At 41.7% G+C, this 21,666-nt stretch overlaps 1 protein-coding gene across 1 annotated transcript; it reads left to right on the top strand.

Moving 5' to 3' along the window:
• Positions 1 to 119: 119 nt before the first annotated feature.
• rab10 (RAB10, member RAS oncogene family) lies at positions 120 to 19,725 on the top strand. The gene is made up of 6 exons (XM_083789676.1): positions 120 to 836; positions 6,210 to 6,270; positions 9,848 to 9,986; positions 16,846 to 16,935; positions 18,190 to 18,291; positions 18,434 to 19,725. The coding sequence occupies exons 1-6, from the start codon at positions 710 to 712 to the stop codon at positions 18,518 to 18,520; spliced, it is 606 nt and encodes a 201-aa protein (XP_083645802.1). The 5' UTR covers positions 120 to 709; the 3' UTR covers positions 18,521 to 19,725.
• Positions 19,726 to 21,666: the final 1,941 nt, after the last annotated feature.

Below are 21,666 nucleotides of genomic sequence, written 5' to 3'. Positions count from 1 at the left end.
CGGAGTACGTGAAAATAACCAATGAGGTTTGTTAATTCGTTTGAAAGGCAGTAATATAAACCAATCGGAAACAGGCATTTTGACAGAAGGGGCGGGAAAAGGGCGAGTCTAGGAAATCTAGGGTGTCGCCGTGGTGGCTCCCATTCGAAGGCGACGGCGGTCGTCTGTTTCGGCTTCTAATCTTGTAAAGAAAACCCCATATCTGCGAAAACGCCGCGACCCGACACATTATCACACTGTCCTTTTTTCAGACTCTTCTCGGACGAGGTTGTAGCTGGAATGGGAATGACGGGGTGTACCAAGAATTTCAATTAGATCGCTATTAGTTTGAAGAAAGAGTGAGTCGGGCAGAGGGGAGCCATTTTGTCCCGACTGTGTGTGGGAGAAAAGAAAGCGTGGAAAAGAGGAATCACACAGGAGGATACCCTATTGTTTTACCTTTCCATTCTCACGCCGAAAGGGAAATCGTGGAATTTGGGGGAAATAACGCTACTTATTGGACACGGTTCTGGCACGTAATTTAAGCAAACTACCGTATAGCTAGCCAAGCTAATCAACAGATCCACAAATTCTATCAGTCAACAGATCCACCACGGCCCAACAAGGGGTTGTCTGAAAAAAGGAGCTGGCTTTAGATCTGATAAACCCCGTGTTAGATTGATCCCTTTCTTTTCATTTTTTTTGTCTGAACACATTTTTGTTGTTTTCAATGGCGAAGAAGACGTACGACTTGCTGTTCAAGCTGCTTCTGATCGGAGACTCGGGCGTGGGGAAGACGTGCGTGCTGTTCCGCTTCTCTGACGACGCCTTCAACACAACGTTCATCTCCACCATAGGTAAGCGTTCACTTGAAGAGCCCTGTGGGTGTCTTTGCCCCCACAAAAAGACCAGATCGTCGCGTTGTTGTTGGCTTGTAGATCTGTTGGGTTTTTGGGCCAGCGACACCCTCCTGCGATGGGAAAAAAGTAGTAGCATTTAGCCTCCCCCAGAGGCCTGCTAACGTTATGGAGTTGCATGAATGGTGTTTTATCGTTTAGCTTTTTAGTCCCCGTGTTAACTAACCTGTAGTAGCAGAACAACGTTGGTAGTATTTCGACATTGTTTTTGGCAGTACTAGTCAGTATAACCGGTTAGGTGCTACTTGAATTTGCTGTCATTATGATGGCTGTCAAATAAAAGTTAACGTGAACTGTTGCCCGTCAGTTAGCAGAGGGGGGTGGGGGGCGTGCTAACTGCAGCTAGCACGGACTGACTGCAAGTTCAAAGCAAGCTATTCGCCCTGAAACCGTCGGCGCTTGTCATTTGGGGACTTTGAACGCACGGCACCTTTCAGAATGTGTTGCAGGCGCAGTTTTATTTATTAGGAGCCCCCCCTCACCCACCCGCAAACACACAAAAGATAGAATGTTGGCTAGCGTGTGGGCTATTACAGCTGTCAAGCTAACAAGCCAAAGACAAATCATAAACAATTCATCATGGTGGCGTCATTGCCTTTCCCCTGTCTTTTCACTACTGGCTGCGCATGCGTGTCCAACATCAATTTCGCATGAGTCAAGTGTCAAACTATGTCAGACCCCTGCATGTATGCATGGCCCACACCAATGCTCACTTTACTGTACGCCCTTTGCTTAAGTTCAGGGAGTAATGGCAACGTAGACTTGTGTTCAGGAGGACAACAGCCCAGCCCAGATGTTTTTAGCATTCTCTAAGGCGTGTGTGTGTATGTGCGTGTGTGTGTGTCTAGCGTCGTGATGCTAATCCCATGCTTTATGCCAGAACTGAGTGGAATGGGGTGCTCTGCCAAAAATAACTTCCACCAACCTTGACTATGTGGCCATTAAAGTGGCTCTATGCCACTTTCACTCCTTCGAGCTTTCATTCCAAGCCCTGCAGTTTGCAGCAGATAACTGACCTGGCAGCAGTTGTGAGCACAGAGCATCATAATGGCCATTTTTGTTTAATAATAACATTCCATTTAGATTAGTTGTTGATGTATAGCATCTCTTGTACTTTGATCCTGCAAAGGTCTGCGTCACAAGTTTACTTGCGACTTTAAGTGCACTGTTTTGCTTTTACTTTGTCTTATATCATAGGAAACAGTCTTATGCACACCTCATCAGCACAGAGACAGGTGTGTAGGCAGGGATCAATGTATTCACAAAATGTACACAATGACCCGCATACCCTCTGGACTTGCAATATGAACACTTATTATTATTCATCAGATGCATGAAGAAAGTATTTTGCCTGAAACGTTGCTTAAATAATAAGTGTTCATATTGCAAGTGCAGACGATGTGCGTGTCATTGTGTGCATTTTTGGAATACTTTGTCTCAGATCAAAATGTTTTAGAATGTGTCAGAAAAGTCTTGGATCTGGGTATTTATTTATTTAACTGGACTGTTGGCAATGTAACATGGCATGTTAACCACTTAAACGCTTTATTCTTCAGTTGACCCTGGTCCCCAAGGGGTCTACTTGGTTCGCGTTGTCAGTCATGTAGATCTGCTATTTTCACCAAATATTTGCCTCTTATGACATGCCCAGTATAGGGACGCTAGGGTCTTCACGTGGTTAATTATATACCCTTTTGTTGTGTGAGTGTACGAGTTTTACTCATGACAGTTAGGGGACAGAGGAACTGAGATAAAAGTGTCAGACAGACAAGTTCTTCAGCACTCAGACAATTTGTAACCTTTGGAAACTGGACTTTTTGTTGGCCATTAAACTTTGAGGCAGCGGCCACAACTTCACATTTAGTACCAGTATTATCTTTTCCTGGCAAAAGTTGGCTGGATTGATTAGATCTTTTCCTTAGATTTTCCTTTCCAGAGCTTATTTTGTGGTACTTGACAATATTCAATCATGAAATTTCACTTTAAACCTTAGTCAGTGTTTCCTTTATTTGGAACTGATGCAACACCACAGAGAAAGCATTACTTCTACCACTATAGGAAATGGGAAATTATTTGGCAGTGGTGCTCCGTTTTGAACAAAATGCCTAGTGGACTGGGAATGTGCCTGCAAAGCTTCATGGAAATCACACAGAGGAAGAAATATCCAATCAGCCTCATGGTGGCGCTATAACTCGTGTTTTGACCTATAACTGCACTGATCTGTGTAAAACTTTGTATGCACACTCCCCAGAGGCCTGTATTTTTCACATCTGCTCTTTACAGACTTATGTAAAACACATCTTTTGATATTAATCCTCCAGATTTTATCCAAATTTCACGCAAATCAGTACACTCTGTACATTATCAGCTCTACATGCTCACTTGTGTTGCTACACATTGAGCTTGGCCTTGTATTCAGCAATTTGGTGTTGAGGAGGGAAATGGGGAGAGTAGTAGTAGAGTTCTGGGGCCCCAGTCAACTAGTAAGTATAGGGTTTAAGTGTGATGGTGCAAGTTAGCCAAAACAGATCATCTCAGAAGTACTGTAGGACAGGACAGCCAGCAAATATCGAACAGACGAACACAGAAAGGTTAAACTGCAACCTGTATTTTGTTGCATAATGGCAAGTGGATCAAAGACCTTATTTGCCATTCAGACTTATTTTATGGGAAATGCTATGACATGTTTACAGAAATAATACTGAAGAGTGAAGGCAATACCAAAAGAGTAGTGTCTTACTGTCTTCCTCCTTGAGAGATTAGCAGAGCCGGGACACAATCAGGACATAGAGTAGGACATTGGTGTGAGTGAGAAATAACTGTGTGGGCGCATCCTCTTCATGCAACACTCATACCTTTGGAGACAGAGATGCACAGCTGCTTGTCAAAATAACTACACCGGAAACCCCCCTCACTGATACCCCCCCACCCCCCTCCTCCTTTCAGTCTTCTCTCTTACTCTCTCCTCTTCCCTGGGTTCTCCTTTTGATGTACATGGCGAGTTTGCAGAGCACTGAAAGAGACATACTTTTGTGTCACGTTCAGAAATCCATTCCATTCCCACAAAGCATGTTATAACTTTGCATGGAAACTGTTGACTCACTTCACAGAGGAATTTCTACTAGAGGATCCATGGTCCATCAGGGATAAATGGAATGTTTGCCACAGCTGTGTTGGACGAATGCTCATTCGGTTCTTACAGGACACCCATTTTCCAGTTTCCAATTCGTACAGCTAATCACCATAACATTTTCCCCCTCATAATATGAATAGCAGCATACTGTAATTGTATATTGATGGAAATGGAGACATCTGATTGTAGATGCACCGATTCCATATTGTTTCCTTGCAGAAGTGTAGGTTTAGGAATAAGCCTATGCAGACTTGAGTTCAGGTCCATTTCCTTGTACTGAAAAGTACAAAGGCCTGGAGTTTGTTTTTTGGATCATTGAACAATAATAATTAAGGTTCTGGTTCTTTCTTAATCACATGAACCCATGTGTCCCTATTCTGTGAATGTCGTAATAGAAAATAGAAGGAACACTTGGGAAAAATAGCTGTGTTGTGCGCTTGTAGATCGACTATTTCAGCTGTTTACAATACGTACAACAATGTATAATATAGAATAGAGTTTGAGCAACCATTATTTCCCTCGCTGCAGAGACATTCTTTGTGTGGGGATGGAATTGAGTTGCTCACTTTTCTTGTCACTCACCTTGTTTTCACGCTATTAACACCACGAACGCCCGGGGGTATTTAGGACCATTAAATCAGAGTGCCCAGCGATGTGCAGCAACGGAGCACATTTAGCGAAGCACCAGGCGCCATCCCGGATGTAGATGAAGTAGCTAGATGTAGCCAAAACACCCCGAGGCGATCGACAACGGGAGGTATGATTAATTCTAATGCGACTAGCGACGGGACCGCGATGGCCAGTCTAAAACACAATCTTTGGTTAGAATTGGACGGAATGATTTAGATCAAGAGTTATTCACGCTTTTAAGATTTTCGATCTGATCCGCAAAAATGGGGGGGGGGGAACAGATCCATCCTTTTATTCATCTCCGTCCTGAGCGTCGAGCGTTACTATTTGATAGGACGGAGAACTCTGTTTATGCCGCTCAGGGTGCTAAATGTGCTTTATCAGAGGTTTTGCCAGATTTTGCACAGCCCTCACTTCGGTGGTGTGAAACGGTGACAAAACATCACACCCGTGTGAAGAGACACACAAAGCTCCCTATAGTAGTGGTTGCACCACTCAAAAAATACAGGTTAAATCTCTTTCTCTTGTGCTAAACCACCCCCCCCCCCCCCTTTCCTCTATCCCTCCCTCTCTCAGGGGTGTGTGTAGAACAGTGAGTCACACTTTGGCAGCAAGTTTCTTCATTATTCTGTGGCCCTGCCCCACCTAGAACACAGCTGTTTCTCAGACTTTACTAGCTAACCTCTCTCTGAGCACAATCACTGACTGGACAATTTCAACAGTTGGCTCACAAGTTAGGAAAAGACTAAGACCACTATTTATTTTGAACAATGACAGTTGGTTATTATTCAATTATCCCTCGAAATTGCCCTTTTGGTACTTTAGGTCTTGAGAAGATTTCAGATTGCATCACACTAATGGAATCTTAGTTTTCCTGATGGATATGTGTAACTTTATGGTATAATGTAGATAGGCGATGTTGCGAATGAGGCAGATTCTTATGAATATAAAATCATGGCAGAAGTAAAATCCTTTTTGTGAATATAATATTGTTCACTGCCACTAATAAAAAAATTCTACTTAATTTTGTTTTAGTCAAAACCTTGCCCATGGCCTTCTTTAGGTAGCTTGGTTGACCCAACCACTCTTATGTAGCAGACAGTAATTCTGAACCAGCATGATGGTCAGTCAGTGCTGCCTGCGGATAGGCCAAGGGCCTGGGCATGACACTGCAGAATCAGGAAGAGATAATGCCATTGTCTCCCTGATGGAAACTCTTGTCACTCACTTTCCATTTGCCCCCCTCTCTGTCTCTGAATATCTGTCACTGCCTGTTTTTCAATCCACATCTCACATTATCTTTATCTCTCTGGGTCTGTCTGACTGTCTCTCTCTTTCCTCTGGGACTTGGTCTTCACCTCTTCCTTATTCTGTTGGTACCGTTCTAAATATCTACTGCTCTCATGCGGACTTCATCCCTCTTATGGTTTGCATTATTGACCCCCCCTGTCAGTGATCTGACAATGTCAGTGTGGAGAGCAGATGCACTGACTCCAACACCAATGTTGAAAGAACCTCAAGCTGATTCCATTTTTTGTTTTGCTTTACAGGAATAGACTTCAAGATCAAAACTGTTGAATTGCAGGGAAAGAAGATCAAATTACAGATATGGTGAGTCAACGATTGTTCTGAGGCGTGGCGTTTTGTGTACAATTCATATCCGAGTGGTTAAGGTATGAGTGGCATGCAAAACACGATAAACCTTCATTGATATTACACAATTCTATAATGCATGCAATTGGTGTGTTGATGAAGTGATTTAAATCTTGAGATTTTACTGTATAGTTTCATCTTCTTTCGTTTGTATTTCCAAATGCATTGAAGGCTATATCTTTCAATCCTTAGACCCGGATATATGTATTGTGATGCATAATGTATGTGACAAATATTATGATTTAAAAGCAGGTCATACCGTATGTAGTACATACCTGGACTGGTTTCAGTCTCTGCAAATTGAGCATTTAATGACTAAAGACTATGCATGCAATCCATAAAATGTACAACATGGAATCAGTATTGCATGGTGTTGAAGTGAAAGACAATAGCTTACACAATTTCCGTGTTCATTTTTCTATTTTTACCTCTTTAGTATACAAATGGGGTCCATATAAAATGGATTGCATATGTTGCTTTTATACCCACCATTTTAGCCCAGCTACACAGTAACAACCATTTGTACATTTTACTGTGTATAACTAAACTGTATCACCATATTCAACCACATGTAACCTAGTGTCCATATGTAGACCTACAGTATATGTAAAAGGAGTATAATTGTAAAGCGCCGTCATGTGAAAAGCGGCAGCATTTCAGAATGCTGCATCAGTGATATACATTGAGTAATTATTACTGGCTGTCTGACATTAACCAAAGTTATGCTTCTTGCCTTCTCATGAAGAAACTGTTGATGTTGATACATTGTCGTACAATGGTGAATTCACCAGAGCATTTAATGACCAAGTTCACTGTTGGAGATTAAAAAAGTGGAAATGAATTGCTCTATGAATTGTCCCCTTTAAGCTATTCCAAAGTCTGATATTGGTGAATAAATGTGTTTTGTGTAAGGAAGTTTAAAGAAAATGTGATTTATTTAGAATGTTGATGTTTGGTCCACAGACATTGTAATAACACTTCCAACGGCATATTTTTGCCCAGGTCTACTTATAAACCAGGCGACTCATGCAGTCTGGATGCTCAGTTTGATCCAATCATATAATGCACCAGTGCACCCAGCGTGTATGCGACTATAATGCTTAATTTAGGCTCCATCTTATGATGTGTCGCACATCGAAAATAGAAGATCTACAAGCTCACAATGCGTTACATTGACGGCAAATTGTGAGCTTGTACATTTGGTATTTATTTTTGCCAGGTGTCTCCCGTTGCACTATGAAGTGTAAGTCAGGCCTAAGAGAAACAATAACAGCATGCCCATCGAGAAAGAGACAACTCATTTAATGTTCTTACCCCTGTATTTTCTAGCTGTTCTAGCAATTGCTGGACACACTTTTACATTGAAATGTTCTGTCACTGGCATCTAGGGATGTACGCAGTGATTCATTTCACTGACATTTAAACAGAATCTGATTTTAAATGTGGTTTTAATTGTGAAAGTAGGTCAAATTAGTGTCAGAAACTGAAAGTCACTGGCATGGCAAGCACATTTCTTTATAAACTAAATGCTCGTGTCTGTACTCTGTCCTTCAGATTCCTTCAATGCTTGTGGCTGTCTACAGATTCATTCATTTCAGATAATTCATGTTTAATCAGCTTGTTTAATGATTTGAAAAGGTGATTGCTTTGAATGATAGGCTATACATTTGTTGAATGAACTAGCCCTTACCCGTTGTGAGATATTGCCCCCCCCCATAAATATCTTTAATTGCCGTTCATTAAGAAAAATACTTGCCGCCTTGTGGCCGCGGGGTACTGCGCCCTGGGTGCGTTTTCGCAGTTTGAATTCACTAATAAATTCATTATTAATTTAGAATTAAATTGGAAAAAGGGCTTCGTTAAGACCACCATATTATTATGGTCAATGCCTGTGTGAAAAGTGGGAGCGATTGGTGTAGGCGGTGAGGAGATACGGCGGTGTTTCTGACAGACATTGAGTTAATTATAGTATGATATGATGTGGGCACCTGCCATATTTATATGCTCCATATATTCCGGTCCATCAGATTATTGAAGCCCCAAAGAACGGAGTGGTAGCATAGTCTATTGCTGTCAAGTATTCCTGTCCCAAAACGTTTTTCAAACTGACATTGTGTAGCTTCATCGAAGTTGGAAATTAAATCAAAATGCCAGGCTGCTGAACAGCGCTGTGCAAATCTGTGTGACGGGCCCATTAATCACTATTGTTAATACAAAAAAAGCAAAAGTACATGCCAATTAAGGCATTAACACATTACATTACATATGTCATTTTAGTAGGGGCAGCAGTACAGCACTGTTTTAACTGTTAGTTGAATAAACCCTCACATAGTTAGTGGCTGCATCAGCACTGTTATGGGTTTCACACAGATTGGTGGGTTTCAGTATCTTGAGTGCACAACAAACACATAGAGCCATGTAGAGAGTCTGAACTGAACTCATTTAAACATCATCACGTGGACTGGAGACGATAGAAAAGTTACAGGGGAGCTTCCTGAGAGAAAAAACAGAAAAATGTATGAGCATTGCTGAAAATTATAAACCGATGCCCCTCAAGAATTTGAACTTGAGCTGTGGTTGCACTTGTTAATTCAATGTCATTTAGACAGGTGTAGCTCTTATGACTACACCTGGACAGCGACACATCTTTTATTCAGTGTCCACCATATATGTTTAGCTCATCCTCCACATCGCATCGCGCATTATGACTGGACTGTATCCTGATGAGATGGAATTCGATCAAAAACAGTGTGAGCATGCACACACAGGGATGTGGCCTGGCTCCCTGGATCACCATTCCAGTTAAATCCAAAGCTAAGGGCAGCCAGCTTCATGTGTCTTGATGTGTTGACTGTTGAGATTAGAACACGTGCTATGTAACCACACTGTAGATTGCTTAAGCGCTTGAACTTTTAGCCTCCCTATTCTGGGGCCAACACATGGTGAAAATATCAGATCTACGAGCTAGTAGATTTGTTATTTTCAGCAAAGATATTGTAGATGGTGAAAATAAGAGGGGTTGCACAGCTCGTAGTCAGGATGCAAAAAAACCTTTTAATATGAAACCAATGTTTCGGCAACAAAAGGCCTACTTCAGGGTATGTAGATAAATGGTTTAAGTGGTTAAGTGTTTCTGGTGCTTGTAGGCTTCTGTCTCTTTCAGTAGTGAACTGAGGCATGTATGTTGACAGTGTTCTCCAATGTGAAAATGTCATGGCAGAGCCAGAGGTGTATGTTGATGCACACATGCAGCAGACATTGTTAGCCTGCGGGGGTCCCTTTCTTTTTAATATGGGTTTTCTCAATGGTGCTGGTCAATGCCATGGCATTATTTTTTCCAATCCTCAACTGAATTTCTTATATTTTGGTGTAAAGAAAACTTAGAAAAGTTTAAAAGTACTCTTACCTTTCCTGAAATCTACAAATGATTGCTTTAATTTCACATCATATGAAATATGCGTATAAAGAAGTGTGAAAGTCTTCATACAAGTATAGCAATTGCCCTCATGGTCGGTTTTTCGTTGTTTGTGTGCAGGGACACAGCGGGACAGGAGAGGTTCCATACCATCACCACCTCCTACTACAGAGGAGCCATGGGCATCATGCTGGTCTACGACATAACCAACGGCAAGAGCTTTGAAAACATCAGCAAATGGTTGCGCAACATTGACGAGGTGAGTCATATAACCACTTTAACCCTGGCATCCCAATTGTGTGCATGTGATTAAAGATCATATACGTATATCGTACTGTGTACAGGTATATGATTTGCTTTTATGTTTTGAATAGCCAATCAATAATTTGTAGATGACCAATCTACAAGCTCAAGGCGAACTTGCATATTGACTATTTACAAATTAATTTGTAATACTTTAGTGCTTGCCTTCACGGGCTAAACACATGCTCTACTGCCCCTCTTTTCTTTCTCTGTGGGACATTGCCATGCAACCTCAATGCCAAGATGTCCTTTTTTGGGGGGGGCGCTAATAGCGCTATGTACACAGGGAAGACAACAGAGAATACCGCCTCCAACCGTCTTTCCTAGAGGAAGACCCTCGTTTTGACCATTACTGTATGCAAATTAAACACGATTTTAACATGGCATAGTTGTCATATCAAATGGCTACATGGAGAAAAGAAATAGTTTTGCCTGAAATTTTCTTATTTCTTTGGTCTAAGTTTAGAATGCAGTGTTGCAGGAAGTACCCTGCCTGACTGAATCATCCAAACTACATTAGTAGTACAATAACCAATGTTCCCTCAAAACTTTTATCTGTATGAAAAAACACTCCAACCGTCTGAGCACAAGTTGAGCCACTGCTGAGCAACATGACAAGTGCACTGTGTAGGCTATAAAGGTTTAATGTGTCAGATCGCACCGTATCGAATCAAATTCCATGAAATTCCACGAAATTGCACTGAATCGAATCGTTCTGTATATAAAATGTATCGTCTCCGATGCATATCGAATCGTCTTGTAAGGGAGAGATGCACACCCCGAATAAAAGGCAAATGCAACAGATATGTATATGTAGAAGACTAGAAGGCATGTGTGCCAAGTTGCATAATAATTTAGGCATGTATTATGAGGTGAACATTTGGTAGGCCTGTAAACATTTAGGTTTACAAGGTTAGCCCTAGAGAGGTGGACTAGTGAGAGACGTGGTTCTCTCCTTCATTGTTGGACATTGCAGGGTTCAGGAGATGGTCAACAAAAATATAAAGTCAATGTCGAGCTTCATAGAGGAAACATTGCAGTTATTAGTTCGTACCTTGAGTAAGTGTGTTATCTCCACTGTCCACAGTGGAACCATGTTTTAAAGTTGTTTATAAAGTAAGAAACTGAGTGTGATCATTCTATCCTTGGTCCCTTTCAGTCGCAATGCAAAAGTGCATGTGTGTGTTTTGGTACAGCCATGCTGTTGCGTGTTGGGAAAAAAAAGTTTCTCAATTCCATCCCATTCCAACCCATCTCAAAAAAAAATGTGATGGGTTTCATTTCTGAGGACCCGTGAGGAAAATTCAAACTCCGAGCTGTCATGTTCTTTCCCTCATGTTCTTTTTGGAGAGAGTTCAGCTGGAGTCTGTACTGGGACGAGGGCCCACTGACTGTGATCATCTTTGAATCAGTTCCGTCCCTGCCACTGCTATTTAAAAAAGAATCACACCTGTGAGAAGTGAGTGCAACTCTGTGTGGGTGTCCCTGGGGGGTTCCTGGAACATCCAGACCCCCAGGAATGTGGCCAGGGGGCCGGGCCATTTCCGGCGAGCCGTCCCCATGTCCGAAACGGTCGAGAAATGACAGTTACCATCTGGGGGTCCCCGGGGGGTCCCTGGGCTTCCCCTGGGGGTCCCTGGCGGTCCCCGGAACATCCAGACCACCAGGAACATGCCCAGGGGGCTGGCCCAGTTCCGGCGAGCCGCCGTGCATCCGAAACGGTCCAGAAATGAGAGTTACCGTTTGGGGGTCCCCGGGCGTCTTTGGGGGGTCCCTGGAACATCCAGACCCCCGGAATGTGCCCAGGGGGGCGGGGCGTTTCCGGCAAGCCGCCCCACGTCCGAAACGGTTGAGAAATGGTGAAAACCAACTAAGCTATTTTCGTGCTCGGACTGACCCAGGGACACACATAGCTCTGTAATGGAGTGGTTGCACCACTCAAAGAAATCCAAGTCATCTCACACTATCTCTCACTGTTTGTGTTAAGTTGATGGCTTGAATTGTACTCGTTCAGTGAAGCTTTATGTATAAAGCTTAGTGAAGTGTTATTATTTATTTGTTCTCCATTCCCCCATGATCCCTTACGAGCAACACAACCATGAGGAAGTTCAAATAAACAACTTAGAATTGTTGAGGCGAGCGCCTCAGACCTGACTGGAATTGCCTAATTGTTTCATGCGGATCTCTACTTTATTCATTGGAATTGTGACGGGCGCTGCTTTCAAGGAATGCAGCCAACCGGGCCAACTAGCTGTCAATCCAGTGTAGTGATAAATGTGAGTGTGGAGCAGGTGCTTCCTACTGAATTACATTGGCTTGGACTTAATTATGCTTCAGTTAATTAGTTCCATTGTATACATTTAGAGGCTCAAACAGCATAGCTGGGATAGGTTGTAACCACAATGGGCAAGATCAAGCCTGTTGAGTGTCTAAATTGAGTACTGGAATTTGGCAGAAGCAGCCCAAGGAAGTTACATTTGAGGCTTTACAGAGCTAGGTTTAACCATGGGAGAAATGACTTGCTTCAGAATAAAAGATGTGCTATCAGTAACGGGTGTCGGATGCAAGGACTCACACATGTGCGACCGCGTGTACACAGATTACAAATGAATTAAAATAAACCGTTAAGTTGAGATTAATTTGATTTTAATTGTAATAGTTTGTTGTGTTGGCTGCTGGAGATTCATTTCCAATTTGTAAATATGTTAGGGTGACACATTATCAAAATACATTTTGTATTTTGTATTTGTTTTGTTGCTTTATTTTAGACAGCGAGTGTGTAGTGCTACAGATCATAACTAGTCAGATCTTACCCAGAATAAGCTATATTATTTGATGAAGACATTCTTGAAATTATGTAAAGATCATCCCCATATGGGCTGTGATCTGGCCTAGTCCTGAATCTTACCGGTTCATCATAACTTCATCATGATGTCATTTGGCTTGTTGGGACAAGTCTCAGGCCTCATTCACACGTACCAAACACCAATCAAGCTTAATGTTTGGGCCACCACAATGCTTTTCCAATGGGAGTCGTGACAAATCATGACAACAAACACAATATTTTGGACCAAACAAATAATTACAAAGAAGAAATGCAACAAAAAGTGTTGTAACATGCTGTTTTTTTCTACTTTCTAATTCTTTGTTTGGCCCAAAACATTGTGTTTATTGTCATTATTTGTCAGACAAGAGTTGGCTTTGTCCGCGGCGTAAACGTCTTTAAATAAATACTTTCTGAAAATTCTGAGGAAAATGAACGGGGATTTATTTTCCGGTCTCTCGAGGGGGCGGGACTGCGACGCTCTATAGTGTTTCTAGTGCTCCCTAGTGCTCACTGACTTTGCTGATGAGATCGTGCTTATCAGTCAATCATTGGAATACGCTCGGGCTCTCCTTCAGTCTCTTGAGCAGGCCTCCAACTGTGTTGGTCTTTATCTCAACGAGACAAACGGAATACGTAAATATATGCAAATCCAACAATAACCACATAAAAACACTTAACACAAGTATTTGGGTTCATATATATCTTCTTCCCAAAAGGACTTTCAAACTAGGAAGGGTATTGCCTGATCAGCCTGCAATGACATGCATAAGATCTGGTCATCCCAGAAGATGTTAAAACTACTCTCTATTCTATGGCTCCGAGACATGGACTTTCAAAGAAATTAGAGAAACGGTTGGATGGCACTTACACCCGCCTTCTAATGAGAGCGCAAAATTTGTCTTGGAAGAGCCACCCATCGACTAATCTAATATACGGCAAACTTCCCTGTGTTGGCCCGGTTTCCCAAAGGACAAATGGTGTAAGAGGTATGGTGTAGCACATGCTCAGATGCCCTCTAGGCCTTCGAAGCCTGTGAACATAGACATTCCGTGCATTCCGACATCTATGCACGGAATGTCTATGTTCACACGCTTCTGTGTGCAGCCTAGAGGGCATCTGAGCATGTGCTACACCATACCTTTTACATCACGTGTCCTTTGGGAAACTGGGCCATTGTACGTCATATGTGGACGAGCAAATCGACATGTTGCGTCATGATGATAAGAGCGCCCCTCACTTCACACGGGTGTGATTTCTTTTACAATATGGACACGTGCATACTCTGCCATTATTTTTCAGATAACCACACACCTTTGACCTCATTGATCTGAATTATACGCATACTAAATGTTACTGTATTAATTATTTTAATATATATTTTTATTGAAGAATACAGGATAAGGTAAAGAGGCAGTGATGGCGATAAACACATCACGTTTTCTGAAAAGAACTCTGAACTGAACCCGCAAGACAAACGCAAGTAGGAGTGAACTGCAGCTGTTTTTTTGCGATCACGTAATTTCCTGGTAGAATGTTTATATGAGAGTCAAATGCTGATGAGTACCATATAGCGTAAACACTTAAAAACACTCAACATATGTCGCAGTGTTGGCTTTGGGTTTGACATGCAGTGAAATACACCCTTGGTAGAGAATTTCTTAAGCCTACACATTATGCAATATTTCATGTTAAGCATCTCCATTAATTTACACAACGTCGTACAATGATGTCGCTCGCAGAAAATCTGGACACGATTGTATAACATATAAATCCCAATTTGGTAGCCAGAGGACTGAGCAATGTGTGAACATGGGGACCGTGTCAGTGAGCATCTGCCTGCCTCTGTGTCATCCCATAACAGGCATAAGGTCATAAGGCCAGAGGAATGTAGGCTAATGAATGCAGTCTGCAATGAAATCAGCCACAGTTCTGCCAACAGGGACAATATTTCATAATGATGACATTGCAGAATGACTGCTGGTTATAGGGGACTATTTTGATGTCTAGAACCAATAGTCCACTCCAGTGGTTTGACTTTGCCTTAACTCTTGTTGGCCTATTTACCTCTCCTTTTTGAGTGGTGCAACCACTCCTACAATCAGGAATGTCCGTATGTATCATGTATCATGTGTGTATGTATCATGAGCACGAGTGGTGTGCGCATGCGTGAAATTGGAAAGAGAGAAGTATGTGACATGGCTGCCACCTGCTGGACGCAAATCCAACTACTGACTGTCTAGGTTCATTGATATCCATAATAAAGCTAATCTGACGGAGCAGAGAGAGAGACAGAGAGAGAGAGAGAGGAGGGGGGGAGAGAGGGGAGTTGCACCACTCGGTTCACACAGGTGTGATTTCTTTATTTGATTAAGGGTTCCCTTTACCAAACAGTAACATGGTACATAATTCTTCGTGAGGCCCATTGAAAACCAGATCAGAACATCTACAGTGATGGCAGCCTTGGTAGCCCTAGCTGGCACACATGGTCATATAGGTGCAAAACTAGAATGCAATGTTGTCTATGAATCTGCCTAGACAAGTGAGGGCCGCCTACTGTGCCTGCCACATGATGTCACTCCTTAAAGGACCACTTCACCACTTTTCAATTTTCAACCTATCTTCATTGGTACTCACTAATGTTCATGATAAAATACCACAATTGTTTTCCCTACTCGGTCTGTGTCTCATAGGAGGGCTGTGGGCAGTTCAGAAACCCGTCCACCAGTGACAATCGTCGTTAGGCAGATCTTTTTTAAACCAGATATTTTTTTTTGAAAAATATTTAGATCTTTATTATCGTGAGGCTTCACGATAGGGCTTCCATTTTCGCATTGCAACTTTTCAGGAATAGAAACTACAGGCTTTCTATTCCTGAAAAGTTGCAATTAGCTAATGAACAAAATAGTAAATACTATACCTTCAAATGTTTGATTCTATCAAATGCCCCCACTGACAGCCCTATACAACTTCCACACACTATGGAATGCTTGAAGTGGTTGCCATGGTTTTGGTCCAAGCAATTCTTAAGCTTTACTTTACAAAGAACCAACTCAGTCTGCTCTATCTTTTCTCCTCTGGTGAGGTGGTTCAGACCTGGCTTAATTTAACACGCACATTTTCTCTTACTTGACATCTTTACACGGGCATCGGAACCAGTTCTGCTCCACCTATAAACGGGGATTGATGATTTAGACAGCTGTAGTGGTGTTATCAGACATGCTGCAACCAATACTCGGGAAAATGTCTAGGTTATGTCAGCCCATCACCTTTTTTGAGAATGTGTTTTACACGTCACCTAACATTATTATATAAATAAATGCACTACAAATTGCAGTTATTCATTTGCGTTTTGCTCAAACCTATATTGCACAATGTACTGTATATAAGGCATCTGTACTCATGCTTAAGCTATGTTGCAGATTTCGTTTCTCTAATGTTGCTATTGCTGCGATTGTACTGTAGGTGGATATACTACAATGTAACTTTCTGTATAGTAACGTACATGGTTTTGCATTATTGCACATTCATTTCAATTATGCTTGCGTTACTGGTACTACTATAGTAATTCTTGACGAGGCTTTTTCTTCAATATGTTATCGCTATTATGTTGCACCTCACATGACAAATGTGAGGTGCAACATAATAGCGTTTTGACAAATCTGACAGCTTTGGCAGACACACTCTCCCCTCTAAACACGCATGTCTATCTGACATTAAACGGCTAAAGTTCTCTACATCAAACCCAAAGATCACTGAACTCTAATTCAGTGGTTCTCAAACATTGTCATGTCAAGGACCCCCAAATTGTAAATGTATTTGCCCGCGGACCCCCACTTGAAATATTGTGTACCAGGAATACCCATAAGAAGATTTGGGAAGATTTGTAAAAAATAAATAAATAATGGCCCCCTCAAGGACCTCTTGGGGAACCACTTTGAGAACCAGTGATCTAATTAATCCACTTATTTGTTTCTTTTCTTTTCTCCAGCATGCGAATGAGGACGTTGAGCGAATGCTGCTAGGCAACAAGTGTGACATGGAGGACAAGAGGGTCGTACCAAAAGCCAAGGGGGAGCAGGTGAGTTGGTGGCACCATTTGGTCACTGAGGCTCTGCCAGATGTTGATAGGCTGACATGTTGCTACTGCTTTGGAGCCTCATGTTCATTGCAGAGAATAGTACCATCAATATCCCAGCAGGACGCCAGGAGCTTCCACTGTCGAGTCAGGACCTGTATTTTGACAGGGCAACATCATTATTATTCTTTTACACGTAAGCCCGTTTTTGGACGTGGGCCCAATGAGAGGTTAGCTAAAGAACACAATTGAAGAGTCCATAACATATGGAATTGACAGGACGGTCTCGGTACATTTCTTAAGAACACTGTGTTTCATAATACTGTGCAGTTGTTTGAATTCCAGCCTTCAATCATTGAACCCGCAAAGGCAATAACGGGAGCATTTTTAGAATGCATGCACACATAAATGTTTTATATTCTTGAATGAAGACAGTTCCTCTAAAAAGACATAACAGCCACAGCCTTGAGGTTACAAAATGGGTTTAAATGACGTCTGGGAACATCCAAGTGGAGAGAAGTACATGTAAGCCGGGCACCCCACCCCCAAGTATACGCTGTGTCGGAAGTGCTGTTATGCAACTTAATGCAAGTCCCTTAACTTGCAGCTGTTCATCGTTTAGTGGTAGCCGACTGTGGTTATAGTCATTTCACTATAATCAGATGTGAGACATTTGTCTCACATGTGATGTCTCACTAATGATTGTTATTAAGCGCATTCAACTCTTTTGTTCGTGTCTTCATAGGCCAAGAGTTTTACAAAATATCAAATTTCAATTTTTGCCAATATTCACTGACAAAATGTCATGTTTTGCTTTATTTGCTGAAATTCTGCTATGTAGATTTCCTGTCCTATACCTTCATACACTGAAATAACACAATAATCTACAAATTCACAATGGGTCACACTGCTTTATGACCTTGTAGATTGGTTTCGCTCCCATTATGAAAGCTATTCCATAAATGTTTGAAGATTCATAACTGCATCAACTGGTGACCAGCACTGACCAGTGATGCTGCAGATACAGAAACCTCATGTAGAATTCTATCTGCTTACTCATCCCCACACACAAACACATTTCCAAAGGGGCTGACAGAGGGTGCGAGAGCAGCCACAGATACCTGATCCTCTGCTTCAATCAGGAGATCATGCAACTTTATTTTTGGCCCAACCCAAAACCCCCTCTAACGTTATCTCAATCACCCCCCCCCCCCCCCCCCCCCCCCCCCGCCACCTTCTCTCTCTCCCCCTTGGCAGATTGCGAGGGAGCACGGCATTAGGTTTTTTGAGACGAGCGCCAAGGCCAACATCAACATTGAGAAGGCCTTCCTCACGTTAGCAGAAGACATCCTCAGAAAGGTATGCGTTTGTTTTCTTTCACTGCTAAACATGCAGCTGTGTAAGGTGAATCGTGTGTGTGATTTAAATGGAAATATGTGTGTGTGTAATTATCATCGGAAAGATGTGATGATCTGTGATTTTGTGTCTTATCCATTGACAGACGCCTGTAAAAGAACCCAACAGTGAAAACGTTGACATCAGCAGCGGGGGTGGAGTCACGGGCTGGAAGAGCAAGTGTTGCAGTTGAACAACTCGCCTATGTCTCACGCACGCACACACACACACACACACACACACACACACACACACACACACACACACACACACACACACACACACAGGCACATACATACATACACTCTTTCTTTCTCTGTCCCTAACGACTAATTCTAACTCTCTTGCCCCCTAACCTGTATCATGAGATTTCTTGCACACTGACACATTGGCCCAATTTATGCTTCGTCGTGCAACAGTGTTGCGTGTCAAAAACAGTGGATCTAGAAGCTCACAACCCATCACAGACTTGTAGATTGGCTATTTTCGGCATGTGACACTGTTGTACGACGACAATGAATCTGGCTTTAATCTCTTTCTTTCAAAGTAAATAATGAACCACTTCACTTGTCTAACAACCCCCCAACACACACACACTCACACACACATGTTCGTCCACTCTCAACTGCTTTCTGATCATTTTTATTTCCGATAAAAAGAGAAATCTTGTCTGTTTGTTTCTTGTCATTTGTTTTAAAGATTGCTAAAAACAAAAAAGAGTGTGAAAAGACAAGCTCACAATTTTTAATATTTTCCTTTGCCTGAGCTCACCTTGGTTGGACCGCCCCAACCCTCACTTTCAGCCAGAGGAAAATGACAAAAACAAAAAAACTAAATAAAAAGATTAAAATGAAACAAAAAGACAAATGTAGGATTAACATTTTGTATACTAGTGGGGTTTCTGTTGTCTAACCGTATTTGGTCATTTACAATTTGTAACCAAGTTACGGAGGCGTGGCTAGCTCCTTTTGTATGTGGGGTTTATTTTGTCCTGTGCCTTATATGGAAGACAGGGGGCGGGCTGTGTGGAGGGCGGAGCCACATCCACCCAATGAAATTACAATTTAATCTGTTAGTTCTGGCTCCTCCCTGTGAAGCGGAACTGAAGCAGAAGCGTTTGAATTTCTCCTCCAGCCAAGAGAACGGCATTATTATATGTATTGTTTATTGTTGGTTTTGTTATTTTTTTCTCTGTATGATTTATTTTACATATTTGATTTCTCCCCTCCCTCTTTTTTTTCCCCCTGCATGCAGATTTCTTTGGGTTGGAAACGTTTCTGTAGCGTTTCTGTAACGTGTAACGTTTGCCACTGGGTAACTGTGGGCGGGAGGTTCAAAAGTTCTCTTTGGAAATTCAAACAATTTTGCAGATCCATTAAAAAAAATAAGCTTGTTTAAGTTAACTTGTTTGTCCTCAATGCTGTCCCATGTGTAGTGTTGTATTTCTATGTGTATCAGATGACGGATGAGTGCATATCTACTGATGGCTTTACCATTTCCAGCGCCTCATGGGTTTGTGAGATGTGGGAACTGGTAAGTTTCTGATTAAGTGGATAGGACAGTTCTGTCATGAGATGCTGAACTGGTGGGTGGGACACGTGACCTCCAATTCAGGCTTGAGTCTCTAGTTACTGTGTTGTCTTCTCAAGCATCCTTATTATTCAGACATTTCCCATTGAACCCATCATGTTAGGCTCCACAGAGTTATGGACTTTAGATCATATTTACTTGCCTTCTCTTGTCTTTGTCTTGTACTTGGCCCCTTCCTTCAGATTTGACTGTTGAGCTCTTTAGAGGCCTGCAAGAGTCGGTGAAAGGATTCCTGTAAATTGCAAGGTGGGCAAACTATCATCTAACTATCATCTTCAGTGGCTGATCACTAGGTGAACAGCCGTGAAGATAAATAAGATTAACTTTCCAAATGAAAGAAGAAAATATTAGTGACCTAGTTTCCAAACAAAGTAACCGTTTCAGATAGGTATATCAATGTATATGTGTGAAATGGAGGTGAGGCACTGATTCACAAATTAAAACGGTCTACTTAAATAGACTGTTTTATAATAATAATAGACCCCCCCCAAGGTAGCAGAGGCATATGCCTCTGTTTAATATAGGAATTCACATTACAGGCATTTCCCAAGAACTGCTCTCATAGCAAGTCTTGTGCTAGAGACTCTTGAGTGGTGTAGTATGGCATAGGGATAAACCCTGCCCATTGTAAATATAGACACTTCAGAATTAGAAAAACAAAGTCCTGTATGCATGTGATGTCAGTTGTCAGATACCAATATAGCCATTAGGTGGTGCTGTTTCTCCACATAAATTGACTACTGGTTGTTTGATTGGCATAAGTTACTTAAAGAAAGATTGTACAAAGAGGTAGTGTGTGTGTGTGTGTGTGTGTGTGTGTGTGTGTGTGTGTGTGTGTGTGTATATACCGCCTCCTGCATTGAGTTTGACTGATGTACATTGTGCACAATAGACTGATTGCATTAGTACTTGATTATGATAATACACTATTTATAGAGCACTTAAGAAATTTACAAAGTGCTTGATATAAAAGGAAGAAAAATCGAATCAGACATGTGAAAAAAGTTCCGTATGAAAATGATCTCAATAGAAAGTCGACATCTAAATGGTGGAAAGGCCCTTCGATAAAAGCCAGTAATAAAAAGAGGAAAAAAATAAATGGAAATCAAATGACTCCCTGTTCTTACACCCTCAAGCAGGTCAGGAAGAAGTCCCAAGATTAACCCAAACAAAAGGGCTTCTTCCAATGCTGCAGATATAAATTGAAGTTTGAACCGATGAATATTCCCTTATTTGTGAGTTGGTAAGCTACAGTAGCATGGTGAATATCTCCAGCCTTCTGTGAGCAGGATCAGTCAGTCCCCATCTAAATGTCCAGAATAGATCCTCAGAGAGGACAGTTGTTTAGAGCTCTCTGGTGACTAGTCACAGCAATGCAACCTCCTTCCTTGGCTTGCTAATCATTTTTTTTCCCACATTTTTTAATGTTTTTACAGACCTAACCTAACAGTGTATCAAATGTAAATACAAGAGGTAAAATGCCTGACATTGCACATTTGTAGTCTCTTCAGGTAACCGGTTTCACATATAGTATGATTAAGAACTACTGTTATTCTTTTTTCTAAATGAATGATGGAGAACCAAACTTTCTTTCTAGTAGCCAGAGGCGTTAGGATTGAAAATGGGAGCCATCCATCGTCCACTTGAAGATCGAAGACTCATGAAGGAACATGTAGCTCCAGCCAGGGAATAATTTTTTTAGCTGGTTTCAAAAAGCGGATTTCTGGTAAGTTGTAAGATAAGATGTGA

Source organism: Protomyctophum parallelum (assembly GCF_964188405.1).
Source record: "Protomyctophum parallelum genome assembly, chromosome: 19".
Classification (NCBI taxonomy): Eukaryota; Metazoa; Chordata; class Actinopteri; order Myctophiformes; family Myctophidae; genus Protomyctophum; species Protomyctophum parallelum.
The sequence above is the reverse complement of the archived record's forward strand: the minus strand, read 5'-3'. Positions and strand labels throughout refer to the sequence as shown.

Excerpts from the sequence above, each read along its gene's own strand:
- rab10 (XM_083789676.1), top strand. The coding sequence starts at position 710 with ATGGCGAAGAAGACGTACGACTTGCTGTTCAAGCTGCTTCTGATCGGA. Across the intron at positions 837-6,209 it reads AACGTTCATCTCCACCATAG|GAATAGACTTCAAGATCAAA; the intron begins GTAAGCGTTCAC and ends TTTGCTTTACAG. Across the intron at positions 16,936-18,189 it reads CAAAAGCCAAGGGGGAGCAG|ATTGCGAGGGAGCACGGCAT; the intron begins GTGAGTTGGTGG and ends CCCCCTTGGCAG.